General features: G+C 39.7%; 2 protein-coding genes across 6 annotated transcripts in view; one reads left to right on the forward strand and one right to left on the reverse strand.

The window, feature by feature from the left end:
• LOC123580764 (potassium/sodium hyperpolarization-activated cyclic nucleotide-gated channel 2-like) overlaps window positions 1–1,275 on the reverse strand; it is a 137,353-nt gene extending 136,078 nt beyond the window's left edge. For both annotated transcript variants that reach the window (XM_045445979.1, XM_045445978.1), the window contains exon 1: window positions 448–1,275. In XM_045445979.1, coding sequence (XP_045301935.1) covers window positions 631–1,275 — 645 coding nt within the window. In that variant the 3' untranslated portion in view covers window positions 448–630. The remainder of the gene's footprint in view (window positions 1–447) is intronic.
• FOXN2 (forkhead box N2) overlaps window positions 1,130–17,016 on the forward strand; it is a 76,247-nt gene continuing 60,360 nt past the window's right edge. Inside the window, exon 1 of one of the 4 annotated variants that reach the window (XM_045445974.1) lies at window positions 1,130–1,330. The gene's annotated coding sequence lies outside the window, so the exon portion shown is untranslated. Of the gene's footprint in view, window positions 1,331–2,188; window positions 2,574–2,680; window positions 2,804–17,016 lie in introns of those variants that run through there. The other 3 variants (XM_045445977.1, XM_045445975.1, XM_045445976.1) reach the window with 3 other exon arrangements.

A 17,016-nucleotide genomic window follows, 5' to 3' on the forward strand; every position in this document is an offset into this window, starting at 1 on the left:
AGGAAAAAAAAAAAATGAACCTTGTATGCATCAGTCCCTGCGCAGGTCTCTTTCACACACGTTTACTTTTAATCTGTTCAGCACATTTGTTATATAGGTATCACTACTCTACTTTTTAAAGATGTGGATAAAGATATTTAGAAATTTAGTGATCAGGATCATAATTTTAGTAAAATGGAGCCTTAGTTCTGCCTCTTATTTCTGTCAGATTATTTTTCTAAGCCTTGGCTTCCTTCTCTGTAAAGTGGGAATTTCTAAGAGTTAGGACAGGGTTTGTAAATTTAGCAAAAAACAAAACAAAAATCAGGAAGTTCCCAAATGGAACATTCTTTTATTAAAAAATTATTTTACATTTACCTGAAATTCTGACTTTGGGCACTCCTGTATATTTTATTTGGCAACAGTATCTTAGCATTATGGTTATGACAATGCATGTAAAGAACTTACCTCAGTCCCTAGCACTTAATGAGGGCTCAGGAAATGCGATGCTTATTAAATTTTGGATCTGATTCCAAAGTCCTTTTTTTCACCACAAACACGCTGAGCTCAGTTTCCACTTAAAATTTCAGTGAAGCGAGTGTGATATCACTTTAAGTTCATATTAATGCTTTACCGCTTCCTACAGCGCTTTCAAAGCCCGACCCATGGCGGAAAGCTCTTGGGGAAACCCACAGAAGCTCGGGCTGTTGCGGGTCGTCGCTGCAGTCCCAGCACAGGCTTCTCCAGCCGACCAGCCGGGAAGGCCACCCTAGCCCCGCCCCCGCGCCTTCTTGGCCACTCAGCGGCCGCGCCGCGCTCCGCCACACTCCTATAGGTCCTGCCGGGACAGGCGAGGCCTTTCCATTTTTCCCGCCTTCCCAGCCCCTCCTCAGCCCGAAACCGGCACTGGCCCACCACGTCTCCGCCCTGCCTTCCGTGCGAACCCCGCCCTTCCGGACTCTGCATCTCCCTTCCTTCCCACCCGCAGTTCAGCACGGCCTGCGAGGTCCGGGACCCGCCCTTAGGTAGGAGGTGGGAGGAGATACCGGGAGGCGGGCCGAGCCCCCTCCGGAGGTGGTCGCGAGAGGCGGGGACCGGAGGGAAGGGCGGGGCTAATCTCCTTGGCGCCGCGTTGCCATGGCAGCGGGGGAGGGTGCAGGGAGGGGGAGGAAGCGAACGGGAGGGGGATGTGGTGCTGCCGCGGCCGCCACCGCAGCTGCCGCTGCCTGCTCTTTGCCGCGTCTTCCCGGAGGCGGCTGCTGGAAGCCGCCGGGAGCAGCTGTGGTGCTCTGCCATATTGTGTCTTCCCCTGCCCGTTCCTTGCCTCCCCGCTGCGGCTGCAGAGCAGACGGTGAGTTCCCGCGGAGTAGCGCCCTCCTGGGCGGGCGCTGCCGGGCGTCCGCGCTCCCCGCCCCGGCCCGCGGCACAGCTCCCGGGCGCGGAGGCAGCGCGTGCGGCCGGCTCCCGGCGTGGGGCGCGGAGGCGGCTGTCCCGTGACGCGCCCGGACATTTTTGTCCTGTGAGGAATTGGCGCCGGCACGGGGTTCTCCCCTGCGCGTGGCTTGAGTCCTGTGTGGGTTCCCGGGGGGTGTCGAACTGAGGGGAGCGCGGTTCCATGAGGGTCGTGTTATGAGGGTCGAGTTAGGAGTTTTTCGTGAGAGGTAATGACCGCCTGGGAACGGGTGTCGTCTGGCGGAAACCGCTGCGAGGGGTGCCGGCTCTCCGGGAAGGTTCGGAGGTGGCCCCGGGCACGCTTAGGGCTCAACTCAGGGCGCATCTGCTGTTAGAGGAAGTGCCCCAAGCCCCTCGGGAGTGTGTGCGGCGCCTCCTCCCCCGCCTCGAAGTGGAACGAGACGTGCCGGGCGTGGAGTGCTGGTCCGGCCCTGGACGGACTGGCTGGGCCCAGCCAAGTAGTGCCCAGGGAGGCGCCTGACGCTGCCTGGAGTGAACTTCAAGCCCCAGGATTGCCGGGCGTTCGGGGGACAGGGGCGGGTCCCGGATGTAGGGGTGGCCGACCCCGGCACTCTCTGGCCCCTCCTCCAGCGGGCGCCCTGGGGGCCTCTCGAGGAGGCTGTCTTGGTGGGGTGGGAGTTCTAGGGTTTTCAGCGCTGCAATATGGACACTTCCTTTTGGCTGCTTCTCTCGGGCCCGTGGTTATCTCTGTCCTTGTATCTTTTGTCGGGGAGGGGGGTGGGGTGGGTGAGAGGTACTGAGGGCCTGTGCGAGGCTCTTCAGCCTTCTCGGTTCGCCCCACCAAAGCAGCGGCGAGTCTGAAAACCCCGGAGGACGGGGGCAGTCAGGGGAAGGAGGCCCCTCTGAGTAGTCCTTCATCCTCCACTCTTACTCAACTCCGCCCCTTTTACCCCTTTGCAGAATGCCTGTTTCCACCTTAGCTCGCGGGAGTGAGAGTAGCGAATTCAATGGGGTACCACTCTCGGGGTCTTCTTGGACCTGATTTCTGCTTTAAAGTCTCCTTAAAAGCAGCCCCTGTACTCCGTTTTCACCTTACAGGAAAAAAGTCTTAGCGTGCAAAAAAACGGCACGGTCTTTCTTCTACCCCAACTCCGAGGCGGAGGGCGGTTATTTATTTCCAGGTTAGTTTGTGCTGTTTCTCCTGTCTTCCTTCTGATTGTGACAGCCACGTGGCCGGCTGACTGTAATAGAGTGCCCTAACGCCACTAGGTCTGTGGCTTCACTGGTAGGCAGGGGCTTTGTAATCGTGCTGTAGCCTTGCATCCACATTTATTTTTGTGTTTTCTGAGATGAGGAAGTGGAAAAAGCTGAACTGTTCACGTCTATCTCGTCTATCTCTTGCATCCGAATTGTAAGACTTATCTCTGTTTCCTTGAAGTCCTTGTAGGGTATATATTGACGTTTTTGCCTTCCTCTGCTGTTTGATGATTCATCTGTAAAATCTCAGCAGTGTTAGGTACCAATGAAGGAGTGGTGGGGAATAGAATAGTACATTATGGAGTTTCCCAACTCTGGAAAAACATCGTTTGTATTTAAGAACCATTAATGAGAGGTTCTAAAGCAATCAGAAATAATCACATTCTGGAGTATTTCTTTTTGAGTTTTAGAAAGTCTTATTTTTTTCTTTTTATATGAAAATGTGACCTGAAAGGATATAGATAAATTATGAGTGAAAATACTTGTTTAGGGATGAAATAAGTACTCGTATGTGTACTTTCTTAAGCTCTTTTTGGAAAAGTATGAACGCTTAATGTGAATGTTAACATGAACAGATTTTATTTTAAGGAGTGAAATTTAATTTTGAGAATATATGAAAGTAAAGGGTCAAAAGGTTGAACATTTAAAAATCCAAATTTTTGTAGAATTTGGAAAATTTTAGAATTTAAGTGTAATCCGTGGATACTAACATCATTTTGTGAATGCTTTGGTGGATTTGAATTATTCCTGTAACATATGTTTTTATTTGAATCAGTTTTACTTGAATATTGCTAAACCACAGGAAGCATTTAAAATGTGTAAAAGAATTATGTAGAGAAGTTATAGCAGCACTATTTATTAGAATTTAATTATGCCATAACAATGGTTCTCAATCAATGAAGTTAATAGATAAAAAGATTGGAAAGGCTTCAGTGCCAAAAAGATAATGAGATTGAGAAATGACTATTATGTGCTGACCACTGAGAGCAATGCTTAGTTGAGAAAGAAAAGTAAATGTGGTGATGAAATGCCTATATAAAACAGGAAGTACTGAAAACATATGCTGTAAGATAACGACATTATTAGTTATGGGATCTATCGAATGAAACTTTAAGAAGTGCCATCCAAACAGGACTTGTTCTTGTGGTAGCTTATTGCTTAGCTATCATTGTGTGTGTGTGTGTGTGTGTGTGTGTGTGTGTGTGTGTGTGTCACTTTTAGATTGTTGTCTTTTTAGTAAGTAGGTTTTACATAAATGCAAAAAGCCCTCCAAAAATAAAGTTTTAAGAGCCTAATGCTTTGCTGATTTCTTAGGAAGAAATGGAGATCTTTGATTTGATCCTTATTCTTTGATTGAAGAGACTAGATTAACACCAGTGAAAATTTAAGAATTTACTGTGTGAGAAGATGTATTTAGGAGTTAAATTGTATACTGCAGGCAAGTGGTATAAGGCTTAAAAGGAGAAGGAACCTAGAGGGTTTAAGTAGTTAGGGGAGGCTTCTTCAAGAAATAAGGCTCTTGATTTCTAAAGTTTAACATGTTACTCCCATTGGGTTAATCTTTCTGAAAATTGTATCACTCTCATGTCAAGCATGAATTGTATTACCCTTAGGTCAAGTATGAATACCAAATTTCTTCTCAGGACTTTTCAAACTTTGGTCCTTGTTTAATCCCATCTTATCTTCCACTAACCTTCAGGAACTGTTCTTTATTCACTACTTCAATGTGGTATAACAATTTTACTTATCTTTGCTGGTGTAGCATTTTTCTGTTGGAAATATACCTGCACACATCTTCTTAACCGCTGAAGAAATACTCAGGCTTGAGTCTCGACTGCCCTGAGAGCCTTAGAATCATAGAATTTTAGACCTGCCTTCACCTCCCCAACTGAAAATTCTTTACCTTTTTGAATAGCATGTGATTCTTTTGGCTGTAGCATTCTATGCTGCCTTGTTTTCACTTAACAAATACTTTTTGGGGGGTGCCTGGGTGGCTCAGTCAGTTAAGCATCTGACTTCGACTCAGGTCATGATCTCGCAGTCCCTGAGTTCAAGCCCTGTGTCGGGCACTGTGCTGACAGCTCAGAGCCTGGTCCTGTTTCAGATTCTGTGTCTCCCTCTCTCTCTGACCCTCCCCCATTCATGCTCTGTCTCTCTCTGTCTCAAAAATAAATAAACATTAAGAAAAAATTAAAAAAAAAACACTTTTTGAGCCCTTTTCATGTTATAGGAACTAAGGATACAGCTTTGAATAAGATTCCTATGTTCTTTTTTTTTTTTTTTAATGTTTATTTATTTATTTTGAGAGAGAGACAGAGGAAAAGAGAGAGAATCCCAGGTAGGCTCTCCACTGTGTGCGCAGAGTGTGATGCAGGGCTTGATTTTACAAAATGTGAGATTGTGAGATCCTGAGCTGAGCCACCCAGGTGTCCCTCCAATGTTCTTTTTTAGTCATTTTTTTAGGTTTTTTTTTTTTAATTTTTTTTCACATTTATTTATTTTTGAGAGACAGAACGAGGCAGAGCATGAGCCAGAGAGGGGCAGAGAGAGAGCGGGGGCACAAAATCTGAAGCAGGCTCCAGGCTCTGAGCTGTCAGTGCATAGCCTGACGTGGAGCTCGAACTCACAGACCATGAGATCATGACCTGAGCCGAAGTCAGTCACTTAACTGACTGAGCCACCCAGGCACCCCTCATCTTTTTAGGTTTTATCACCCTAAGAAAATTATAAAGTCTTTGACCACCCAGAAGAGTCTTATTTTCCTGTGTATATGTGATATGCTTTGTGAGGATTGAATTATTTTCTGAATAAAGGAAAGGCAAGACTTATGGAATGAGGTAGAAAGATGGACGGAAAGATCTTTACAAGTGAAGGGTACAAAAACATAACCAATTATGGATGGCCTTAAAGGTATCACTTCTGAATTTAAATATGGTTTAGTACAAAAAAAAGAGATGACATTTGAACCTAGGAATATAATAAAATCCTTATTTGAGGAAGGTTCATTTGACAGCAGTGTTAATAGTAATTATTAACTACGGGAATGGGAGGCATGGGAAGGAGAGAGATCTGAAAAAAAATTAATAACTTTGAGAGGGAAGTTTGGAAGGGAAGCATCATCAAGAAGATGGTGAGTTTAGTTGAGTGTAAGATGCGTGGGAGAAAGCAAGGGGAATATGACCTTTAGTGACTAAAGATTAAAGATGTGGGATAATCACTTCAATATAGAAGTGACAACAAATGTTATGAATTTTTGTCACAGAGTTAATGAAATGTTGAGGATGAAGAATGATACTTTGGGAAACTAAAATTCAAAGGGATTTGCTTTGATCATATGTAACTTCATAATTAATACTATAGACTTGTACAATGCCTACAGTATTGTTTATTAATAACTTTATTTCCACTATAGGAGAATACTATCTTTGTCTTACTACCAAACATAGAGGGACGAAAAGAAGGTTTATCATCATTTGTTTCCAAGGGATTTTGATTCTTGTATTCCTTATTTTCCTTACTCTGTTTTCATTTAAGTAACCTTTTTATTTTAGAACAGTTTTACATTTACAGAAAAGTTGCAAGGTAGTACACAGAGTATACCTCACTCAGTTTTCATTATTGTGAACTGCTTATATAACTAAGGAAACGAAATTGCTACATTTCTAATAACTATGCACTGTCTTCAGATTTCACTAGTTTTTCCCTAGTGTTCTTTTTCTATTCCAGAATTGCAAATTCTCAAACTTTTCTTGTTTTTGATGACTGTGACAGTTTTCGGGAGTACTAGTCAGAGATATTAGAGAATGTCCCTCGGTTGAGATTTGCCTAATATGTGAGGGGATAAATGATTCTTAATGATTAGACTGGAGTCATATAGGTTTTAGGGAGGAAGACAACAGAGGTGAAGTGCCATTCTCATCACATTACTCTAAGCGCACATAATAACAATATGATAAAATTGATGATAATCTTGATCACTCTTTGAGGGCTTTGTTTGCCAGGTTTCCACCCCCTTTGCTTCCATACTCTACTCTTTGAAAGCAAGTTGCAAAGCATATCCCATGCTCAAAGCCTTAACCTAATTTTGATTCATATATTTTTTTATTTCCCTCAACCTAATTTGCTTTTCTATAAATATTTAAAGTTGGATAGATATTTATTGAGCATCTACTGTATTTATGTGCTAAGAATATAGTGGTGAGCAAGAGAATTCTACTTTCCTAGAATCTGCCTGTTATAAATGTAAAATGGAATTTATCCCCTCACATAGGTCTTGGTTTCACTGAAGGTTATAAACATAATATTACTATGGCCTAAAAGGCTAAATAAATCTCTTTACTTAAGTAGTCATGTAGAAGATATGCTTATTATCATAAAGGTTAACTGCCTTTTGTACCAACACAGGTAACAAAAAATTACTTTGATTCTCCCCAAATAGATGTATTCCTGTTAAATTACCAGGATAGTTTAATTACCATTAATTATCCTCAGATCCTATAAAGTCTACAGGTTGTATAAGAAAATTCTTGGCTTTTTTTTTTTCTTTAAATATTTATTTTGAGAGACGTGCGTACACGGGGGAGGGGCAGAGAGAGAGAATCCCAAGCAGGCTCTGCACTGTCTGAGCAGAGCTGAAGACAAGTATGGAACTCACAAACTGAAAGATCATGGCCTGAGCTGAAATCAACAATTGGGTGCTTAACCCACTGAGCCACCCAGGCGCCCCAGAAAATTCTTGGCTTCTTGATTGTACTTTAATAGTTATTTGGTGCTTTTGCCACTTAGAAGTGGTCTGAAAGATGTATTGGGGCAAACATACTGGGAAAAGAACAGACCCTGTGCTTTCCTCTTTGTGAGAGGCTATAATTATTTATTTATGGAAAAGAAAATGCAGTTGAAGAAAATAAACATTAAAGTTTTGAAAGTGATGATGAACTTTGTTGGAGGGAAGACACTGTATACTTACTAGAAGAGTGATGCCATTGTAACATTGGGAATGTTATTGAGAACATTATTAATAAAACAGTGTCAATTTTATTGGACAATAAAATTTTTGTTTAAAGTCTTCTTGAATGAACATTTCAGTTAATTTTTTCTAGTTAACTAGGTTAACTACAAAGTGCTCTTACTTTGAACTCTTAACTGAAATTTTTTCTAAAATGTATTTAATACATTTATACCTTTCACACTATATTTTACAGCCCACTGAGCATAATTTAATATTTAAGTTAGAATTTTTTTCATGTTTATTTTTTGTTTTTTAGAGAGAGAATGGGAGAGGAGCAGAGAGAGAGGGAGACAGGATTTGAAGCAGGCTCTGTGCTGAGAGCAGAGAGCCCGATGTGGGGCTTGAACTTACGAACCACGAGATCATGACCTGAGCTGAAGTCAGAGGCTTAACCAATTGAGCCACCCAGGCGCCCCTTAAGTTAGAATTTTGAGACAGAGTTAACATAGTACTTTTGAGTTTTATTCATAACCTTAGAGGTAGAGAGTTGAGGAAATTGATAAACTTACATCCTTATGGTTTCTTTATCTTAAAAGAGGAAATAACAGAAAAAGAAGAGATTTCTTGTAAGTTAAGATTTTGCTGTTCCTCTTGTTTGTCCCACGCCTTTGTCCAGCTCCTCCATCCTTAAAAGTTCGGTTTAAATGCTACCTGTTGTATGCTGATTGAACAACATTCAGTAGTAGTCCTAGCAATAATCACTATCTTTTATTGATCACCTACTATATTCTGGCATGGTATTATACTGGACATGTAGTTAATGATATATAGAGTATAATATAGTATATATTAATTCCTCTTAACCCTACAGGAAGTATTTTATTCTTATTGATAGAGAAAGATAATGAGAAGTTATGTAAATGCAGTGCTGGGTATTTGAAACCAAGTCGTTAAAATTTTCAAAATGCATACTCTTTGTACTGTGACCTAAAGTCTTTAAGAAATGGGTATTTGCCAGGATGAGACACTTGAATCTTGATTTGTCTCCTGGAAGGAGTAGGGAAAAATACATGGTAGGGAGAAGAAACTGATATTTCCAGACCATCTTCCCTCATTTGATGCCTCATTTATAGAATGCCTAATCTGTGGCAGCAGTGCTACTACTTTATTGTTATAATGAGTTAAGTAAATGGTGTTAACTCCTTGGGATTCAAGGAGGTTAAGTCATTTGTCAGAGGTTGTATATATAGAAGTTTGTTGGCTGATGGGTCTGCCTTGCTCTTTGACTTTTCTAGTACAGGGTACTGCTATATTTATTCTTTTATTTAAATATTTGCTTACTAAGTGGTCTGTACTACAGCATGAAAATGAATATATTGAGTGCTGCTTGCAAGGATTTATATTCTAGTGCAGTATTTCTTAAGTGGATGATAGAACCTATGTGGTAAATTGTAATCAGCATTTCTTTTAAAAGATTGAATATAAGAGGTACCTGGGTGGCTCGGGTAAGTTGAGCATCCGACTTCTGCTCAGGTCATGATCTTACAGCTTGTGGGTTCAAGCCCCACAACGGGCTCTGAGCTGACAGCTCAGAGCCTGGAGCCTGCTTTGGATTCCTCTCTCTCTCTCTCTGCTCCTCCCCCACTCACGCTCTGTTTGTCTTTCTCTCAAAAATAAATAAACATTAAAAATATTTTTTTAAATAAAAAATTGAATAGAAAATTTCAGTGTGTTATATGTGGTTAAGTGTAAAAGTATGATTTCACTTTGTTTCAGTTATATATGTATATCATGGATCTCTACAAAAATGTCATAAATAGCAAGTAAGTTCTATAATAAGGTTCTATATAGGATGCTAAGCAAGCAGGATGGGAAAAAAAGTAATTCAAGGAAGTCTCTTCTGACTACTACTACTAAGGCTTTACTGACTCTGAGCAGTTCTGACAAATGGGGTAGAGAGCCTTAAATACATCTAAAAACCGAAAGGAGTGAAAGGGCATAGTATATTCAGGAAACTTGAAGTGGTGTGAAGCAGTGGCACACAGGAGCCAGATTGTTCAGGGAGCTTACTAGGCCAATGGTTTTCTGGAGTCTCATGGTGTTCTTTTGTTAAAGAACAAAAAATACATGGATACATTTGATTGTATCATATAATCTAGAAACAGTTTTAGCAATAGAAAATTTGACCATATAACGTGTATGTAGTGTAAAATGGTGACCATGAACATAACTGTTCATGAAAACAATAACAACCAAAAATTGGTGAAGCAACTTTGAGGTGACTATCAAATAAATGTTACTTTTCTATTTTTTCTTGTGTTTTGTCAACTGCTGGCTTTTGCTGGCATACTAATGGTAGCAGGTCCGAAAATTTTAAGAGAAAAACGTTATAAGAGAGAAAGTTGTTCCCTTTGCTTTGAATTAGGAAGACAGTCTTTTTTCAGTTCTGAGGACACTCAGGAGCCAGCTACTGGAATGTTAATATCAGGCACATTTCTGAAGGCAGAGTTGGCAAACTTTACCTACAGCTGTTTTTTTGTTTGGCTTGTGGGTTTTTTTTTGGTTTGGTTTGGTTTGGGTTTTTTACATTTTGAATTATTTGCCAACATTTAAATATTGGTACATTTCACATGAAATGACTAGAGTTCTGTCAACTCTTGAAAAAATTGAACATTATAGCAACATTGGTTTCATGTTCCTACATGGTGGTAATTGCCTAAAGCTTGTGAGTATCTTCCTTCTTGCTGGTAGTTTCCATCATTCTTTGTTGTCTTACATCAAACCAGCTTCACCCACTTGTTGTCTACCTTGTCCTTGTAAGGCATTTAAATTGCCTATGTACTGTACTGTACTTTGTAAAGAGTTTTTAAAGGGGGATTTTGGTGTTTGAAAGATCATTCTGCCATACTGGAGAATACAGATTGAAGGAATATGAGAAGGGTGTGGTTAGAATTTTAATGCAATAGGGCAGGTGAAATGCCCTTTTTTTCTTCCGAACCTGCAGTACCTTGTACCTTTCTCAAAGCATTTACTATATATAGCTTTCTATTATAGTTGTTAATTATCTCTTCAGTCTAAAGTGTAAATACCTCATAGAAAATATGTGCTGGATAAGTGCTTGTTGAATTTAATTATATTTATTTTGAAGACTACCATATTTGTCACAAAGATGAATTTTCTTGGCAGTTTTAGAGTATCTCTACTGAAAAAAATCTTTTATGCATTTTAAATATTGCAGTTTATTCTAAGAATCAGTAAGTGTCAAATACGTTTTAAAGTATGCGAGAAACAGAACAGGTAGGTACTTATTAATAAGATAGAGTTTTATATTTTTCTAACGTTTATTTGTTTTGAGACAGAGGGAGACAGAGAGAAGGCAGGAGCAGGGGGAGGGGCAGAGAGTGAGGGAGATAAAGAACCTTAAACAGGCTCTGGTGCTGTCAGTGCAGAGCCAGAGACAAGGTTCTATTGCACAAATCATGAGGTCATCACCTCAGCTGAAATCAAGAGTCGGATGCTTAATGGATTGGGCCACCCAGGTGCCCTTAAGATAGTAGACTTTTAATTCATCATCCTGTTTGCCAAATATAAGGGCAAAATATTGTGGGAAAATTGGTCTCTCGGTTTGCTGCATAATTCTATTACGTTGGTTTGAAGATTATTCCAAAATCTTTTTGTTACTGTTTTCCATTGATATGTAGAAGTAGTTTTAAATTAGTATCTGTGGTTTTTGATTTTCCTAAATTCCTTTTTTTATCCTTTTTTACTGTAAAATAAAATGTAGAAGAGAAAACAAATGTGTAATTTAGTGAATTATGAGACCGACACCCATGTAACCATCTTCCAGGTAAAGGGAGAGAATTTTGCCAGCTACCTTAGAAGCCCTTCCATGTATGCCTTTTCCCAAACTTAACTCCTTTCCTTCAAAAAATAACTAATAACCTGATTTTTTTGGAAACTGCTTAATTGAATTTCTTTTTTGTTTTATTACTATGTTTCCCTAGACACTATACTTAAGCTTGCATGCACCCTTCCTTCTTTTTGATTTTTTTTTTTGTTTTCTTTTCACCTTCTGTTTTTCTTAAGACTTTATCTTTTATGTTTATTTTTTCTTATATTTCTTGAACTTAAGTCTTCATTCCTGAAATGATTTTTCCCTTTTATTTAGGATTCTTTCCTGAATTTTGTCATTTTTTCCTGAGCTTTTTAAATTTTGATATATATTTTTTTCTTTCCTGTCTTACATAATTTTTTAAGTTCATTTTGAAATAGAAGCTCATTTTTATCTCTTCTGTGAGCATCTCTGGCATGCTTTCATTGTCTGTAGGATGTTATTTTATTCCCTTTTTTCTTTTATTTATTACTTTTTGTGTGTGGTATGGTAAGTACACTTAACATCAGATCTGCCCTGTTAAAAAATTTTTAAGTGTACAATACAATATTGTTAACTGGAGGCACTATGTTGTACAACAGATCTCTAGGACTTACTCATCTTGCATAATGGAAACTTTATATCCATTGAACAACTCCCATTTCCCCCCTCTCCCTTGCTTCTGAGTGTAACTATTTTCCTGTTTCTTTTTTCTTATTGTAACTTTGTATGATATTCAACCTCAATACTTTGACTTGTTTCTTTATATGAAAATAGTTTTCTTGAAGTTTTAGGAGGAGGTTTAGTTCTTCTAACTTCAGAGTTCTCTTTTATTGTTTTTGTGCATTGTTAAAAAGAATGGTAGACGGCTTTCTGAGATTTCCTGGCTCTGTTCTGCTCTGACACTTCTATTTGGACCTTCTCTTTTCTTTATCTTGTTTGTCCTTAACCTGCTCAATTTTGTTTTCATTCCCAGGACTTTCTCTTAAGGGTAAGGTCTGTCTTGGAAGACAGCCCCAAGTGTCAGTTTCAAATAACCTAAGGGGACTAGACTGCTGTAGGCCTATAGGCCTTACTGTGAACCACTTGCACCTACTCAATGCTAGAGTAATTTTAGCTTCTCACAAATTGTCTCTCAGTGCTTGCCACTGAATACCTTTTGGCTATTTTGTGCTTCTGTTCTCAAGTTCCTCAGACACTTCATTGCTTCCCTCTGCTTTCTTTCACTTAGACACCAGTAGAAAACAGATTGGGAGCAGAGTGGGGGGAAAGAAGGTTGGGGCTGTTGGTGGTTTGTTTCAGTCTTTTGTATTATAGGGTTTGTGGTGAGACTATCAAATAGTTTTCTTGTAAAAATTACCCATGGTTTTTGGGTTTGCTCTCTAGTTGCTCTGTGTTTTATGTAAAGATTCAGAAGGACTTAAAAATTTGCTGCCACCACAGCTGCCATTTTCCATAATCCTCTTCCTGATAATTGTAATTTGGGGGGTGGTTATATATTCCCCCCCCCTAAAATTTTGGCAAAAAACTTAACTTCTAAAATTGTTGCCACATGATGCTGTCCCCTGATTTTACGTGTCATAGCACTCTGAACCTCTTGTTTTGCCCTGATTATTTCTTCTTAGTTGAGAGAGCATTTGAAAGTCTCTTAAAGATCCTTTGGGAAATTGTGAAAGGGTCATGAGACTATCTTTCTGTTGCAAATACACAAGTGTTAGTGCTTTGACATTTAATGCTTTAGCTCTTTCCAATATTTAAAAGCTAACATACATTATTTGTACCTAGGGCGTTCTTACGTTATGGAGAAAAAAATGGTTAGTTTTGAGAACTTACTTGTTGATGTTCCTTTATATAAAGATAGTAATTCAGAAATATGAAATAATCAGAAAACTTAATGGGATATTCCTTGATGTTTAGAAGAACAAAAAGATTTAAATAATTTATGCAAGCTGAAGATACTCATTTAATAATTAGCAAATGCTTAATGTACATTAGGAATCAGATGTGTGTAAGTAAATAATTACAGTGTGAGACATACCCTTCTAGACATAGATTCAAGAGTACTGTGGAAACACAGAGATTAGGAACCAACTTTCCCCAAGGAGTGGGATTAGGTGAGGTGAATTTTTTAGTTACAATGGAAGTTTACTAATGGTGTATCATTACTGTTAATAAACTCATTATCTCTATTTGTTTTTGTAAACTTTTCTGTTAGCAGCGCTTCATATAAATAGTTTTACTATAGACTTCCTTCATTTACTACCTCAAAATAGCATGTTGTTCAGATGGAATTAAAATAATTAATGCTTAAAAAGTTTTCTGATACTGTTTTGCAAATACTTTCTAAGTGGAGAACTAAAATTTAAGTGAAAGCCTCGCCAAGCAGAATGGAAAACATGGTATCTCGCATTGTTTTCTGTGCTTGAATGTCGATTGCTCAGTAAATATTTTTTAATGAATATCATATTTCACCTTTCAAATTTTTGTTCCATATAGTTTGATAAAAATATCTCCTTTGTTTAGTTGAAAAAAATGAATAATATGGTATAATTTGGGCTTTGCATGTCTAATGTGGTTGGCAGCAAGTGACGGCCAGGTTTTACTTGCTTAAATTACTTAGGGTTGTTGTGCCCATTGTTTTCTATTCTTTTTGGGCTTGTTTGTTTGTTTTAGCCTTAAGTCCTTTGTAAGGTATAGAACTTTAGTGTTTATAAAGTGGTTTCATTTCTGTTGTTTGCTTTGAGCTACCGACAGAAATAACCATAGTAAAAAAAGGAGGAATAAATGCAGTTGGAACATAGGAGAGATAAACATCTTTAAAAGTAGTTCAGGTGAGGGGCGCCTGGGTGGCGCAGTCGGTTAAGCGTCCGACTTCAGCCAGGTCACGATCTCGCGGTCCGTGAGTTCGAGCCCCGCGTCGGGCTCTGGGCTGATGGCTCAGAGCCTGGAGCCTGTTTCCGATTCTGTGTCTCCCTCTCTCTCTGCCCCTCCCCCGTTCATGCTCTGTCTCTCTCTGTTCCAAAAATAAATAAACGTTGAAAAAAAAAAATTTAAAAAAAAAAAAAAAGTAGTTCAGGTGCTAATTACATGGAGGAATTGTCATTAGGGTTTTGGCTGAATGGTGTTAGGGAAGCTAGACAATCCAGGTGTTAGAATAGCTGAAGCAATAATCTAAATAGAGAAATGCACAGAAAGTATTTGGGCAGGAATAGTCTAGTTTGGACTAACTTCCAGGAGAGAAGAATAAGCTTGAGGGTATAGATATTGAGTCAGATATATTGATGACAGTATGTACTTTTTTAAAAATCTTTTGTAGTTAATGGAGCAGTCTGGGCAGGGTGGCAGCTAGTGAAGTAGTGAAGAGTATGAGCTCTGGAGCCATACTCCCTTCAGAGTTTGTGATTATGGACATACCTTTTATCTCTCTTTATATGTTTCCATATTATATAAAATGGACACTAATCTGCCTGGTAGAGTTGTTGTGAAGTTTAAAACAATTCCTGGTATCATAAACATTCAGTAAATGTTTTCATATAAGAAAGTATTAGCTCTCATTTACATAAATCATGTGTACGTGATTTATACAAACACACATAGGAAGTATACATATGGGTAGGATATATATATATATATATAGGTCTTACCATGTATGTATCTACAGGAAAGCTATTAATACTTGAATTTCCGGGTTTGTTTTTTTTTTTTTAATTTTTTTTTTCAACGTTTATTTTTTTGGGGACAGAGAAAGAGCATGAACGGGGGAGGGGCAGAGAGAGAGGGAGACACAGAATCGGAAACAGGCTTCAGGCTCTGAGCCATCAGCCCAGAGCCTGACACGGGGCTTGAACTCACGGACCGTGAGATCGTGACCTGGCTGAAGTCGGACGCTTAACCGACTGCGCCACCCAGGCGCCCCTGAATTTCCGTTTTTAATAACATTTAGATTAGTATAGAACAAAAATCCAACCGTCTCATTTTATAGATGTCCAAGTTAAGTGGTTGCAGAGCTAGAACCCAGATCTGACAGACAACAAATATTTGAGCATTAAACAAACCAGACAACCAGCTCTGCCATTATGCAGCTTTCGGTCAGTTAGGAAAGATATGTATTAAGCCATCTCAAGATAAATGTTATCAAAAAGTATAGGATATTATGGAAAGACAGAACTTAAGGCCCCCTCTAGTTTGGGATGTGGAGAAGGTTTCCCTTATGATTTTATTTTATTTTATTTTATTTTATTTTATTTTATTTTATTTTATTTCATTTCATTTTATTTCATTTTATTTTATTTGATGAGAGCACGTATGCAGTGGGGGTGGGGGGGCTGGGAGGGGAAGAGAATCCCAAGCATGCTCCATGCCCAGCACGGAGCCCAACATGGAACTCCATCTCCCGACTGTGAGATCATGACCTGAGCCAAAATCAAGAGTCTGAGGCTAGAATGCTCAAATTGCCTGAACCACCCAGGCGCCCCTCCCTTAAGATTTTAAAGCTGAACTGTGGGGGCGCCGGGGTGGCTCAGTTGGTTGAGCGTCTGACTTCAGCTCAGGTCAGGATCTCGTGGTCCGTGAGTTCGAGCCCCGTGTCGGGCTCTGGGCTGATGGCTCAGAGCCTGGAGCCTGCTTCCGATTCTGTGTCTCCCTCTCTCTCTGCTCCTCCCCCATTCATGCTCTGTCTCTCTGTGTCTCAAAATAAATAAACATTAAAAAGTAAATAAATAAATAAATACCCATTAAAAAAAAAAAAAAGCTGAACTGTGAATGATAAATAGCAGCCAGGGCTAGGTGAAATGAAGAGTATATCAGGCAAAGGAAGTAACATTTGTAAAGGTCCTGAGGGAGGAGAAAGCATGGCCTATTTAGACATCTAAAGTGGGGAGAACCAGGGAAAGAGTGGCTAAAGATGTGGTCAAAGAAGTTAGATAGGGGCTGTCATGCCAGATCTTATGTACCATGTAAAGGACTTTGCATTTGGATTTAAGAGCCCCATTGATGGATGAAGCAAGAAAGAGACCTTGTCAGATTTGCATTTTATAAGATTACTCTGTATTGTAGAGAGCAAATTAAGAGAGGATCAGGCATAGATGCAGGGAGACTAATTATAAGGATATTGTCTGGATGCCTGGGTGGCTCAATCAGTTGAGTGTCTGACTCTTGATTTTGACTCAAGTCATGATTGTGGGATTGAGCCCCACCCATGTAGGGCTCTGCACTGGGCATGGAACCTGCTGGAGATTCTCTCTCTCCCTTTGCCCCTCTCCCTCACTCGAGCTCTCTCTTTCTAAAATAAAACAAAAATAAAATAAAAACATATTGTCAGAGCCACTGCATATGTTTGTGCAGAACACAGTTATGAGGGGTACCATTCATATAGATTACTGTTATAGTAACCTAGATGAGAAATGAAATATTGCTCCGCACTACTGTCGTGACTATGAAGGTGGAGAAAGATGGGCAGATTTCAGATTTAACTATTTCTCCAAAATCTATCCCCAGACCAGATCTCTCTTCTGAACTTCAGATCACATATATCCCAAATGACCATTCT

Source organism: Leopardus geoffroyi, chromosome A3, assembly GCF_018350155.1.
Source record: "Leopardus geoffroyi isolate Oge1 chromosome A3, O.geoffroyi_Oge1_pat1.0, whole genome shotgun sequence".
Taxonomy (NCBI): domain Eukaryota; kingdom Metazoa; phylum Chordata; class Mammalia; order Carnivora; family Felidae; genus Leopardus; species Leopardus geoffroyi.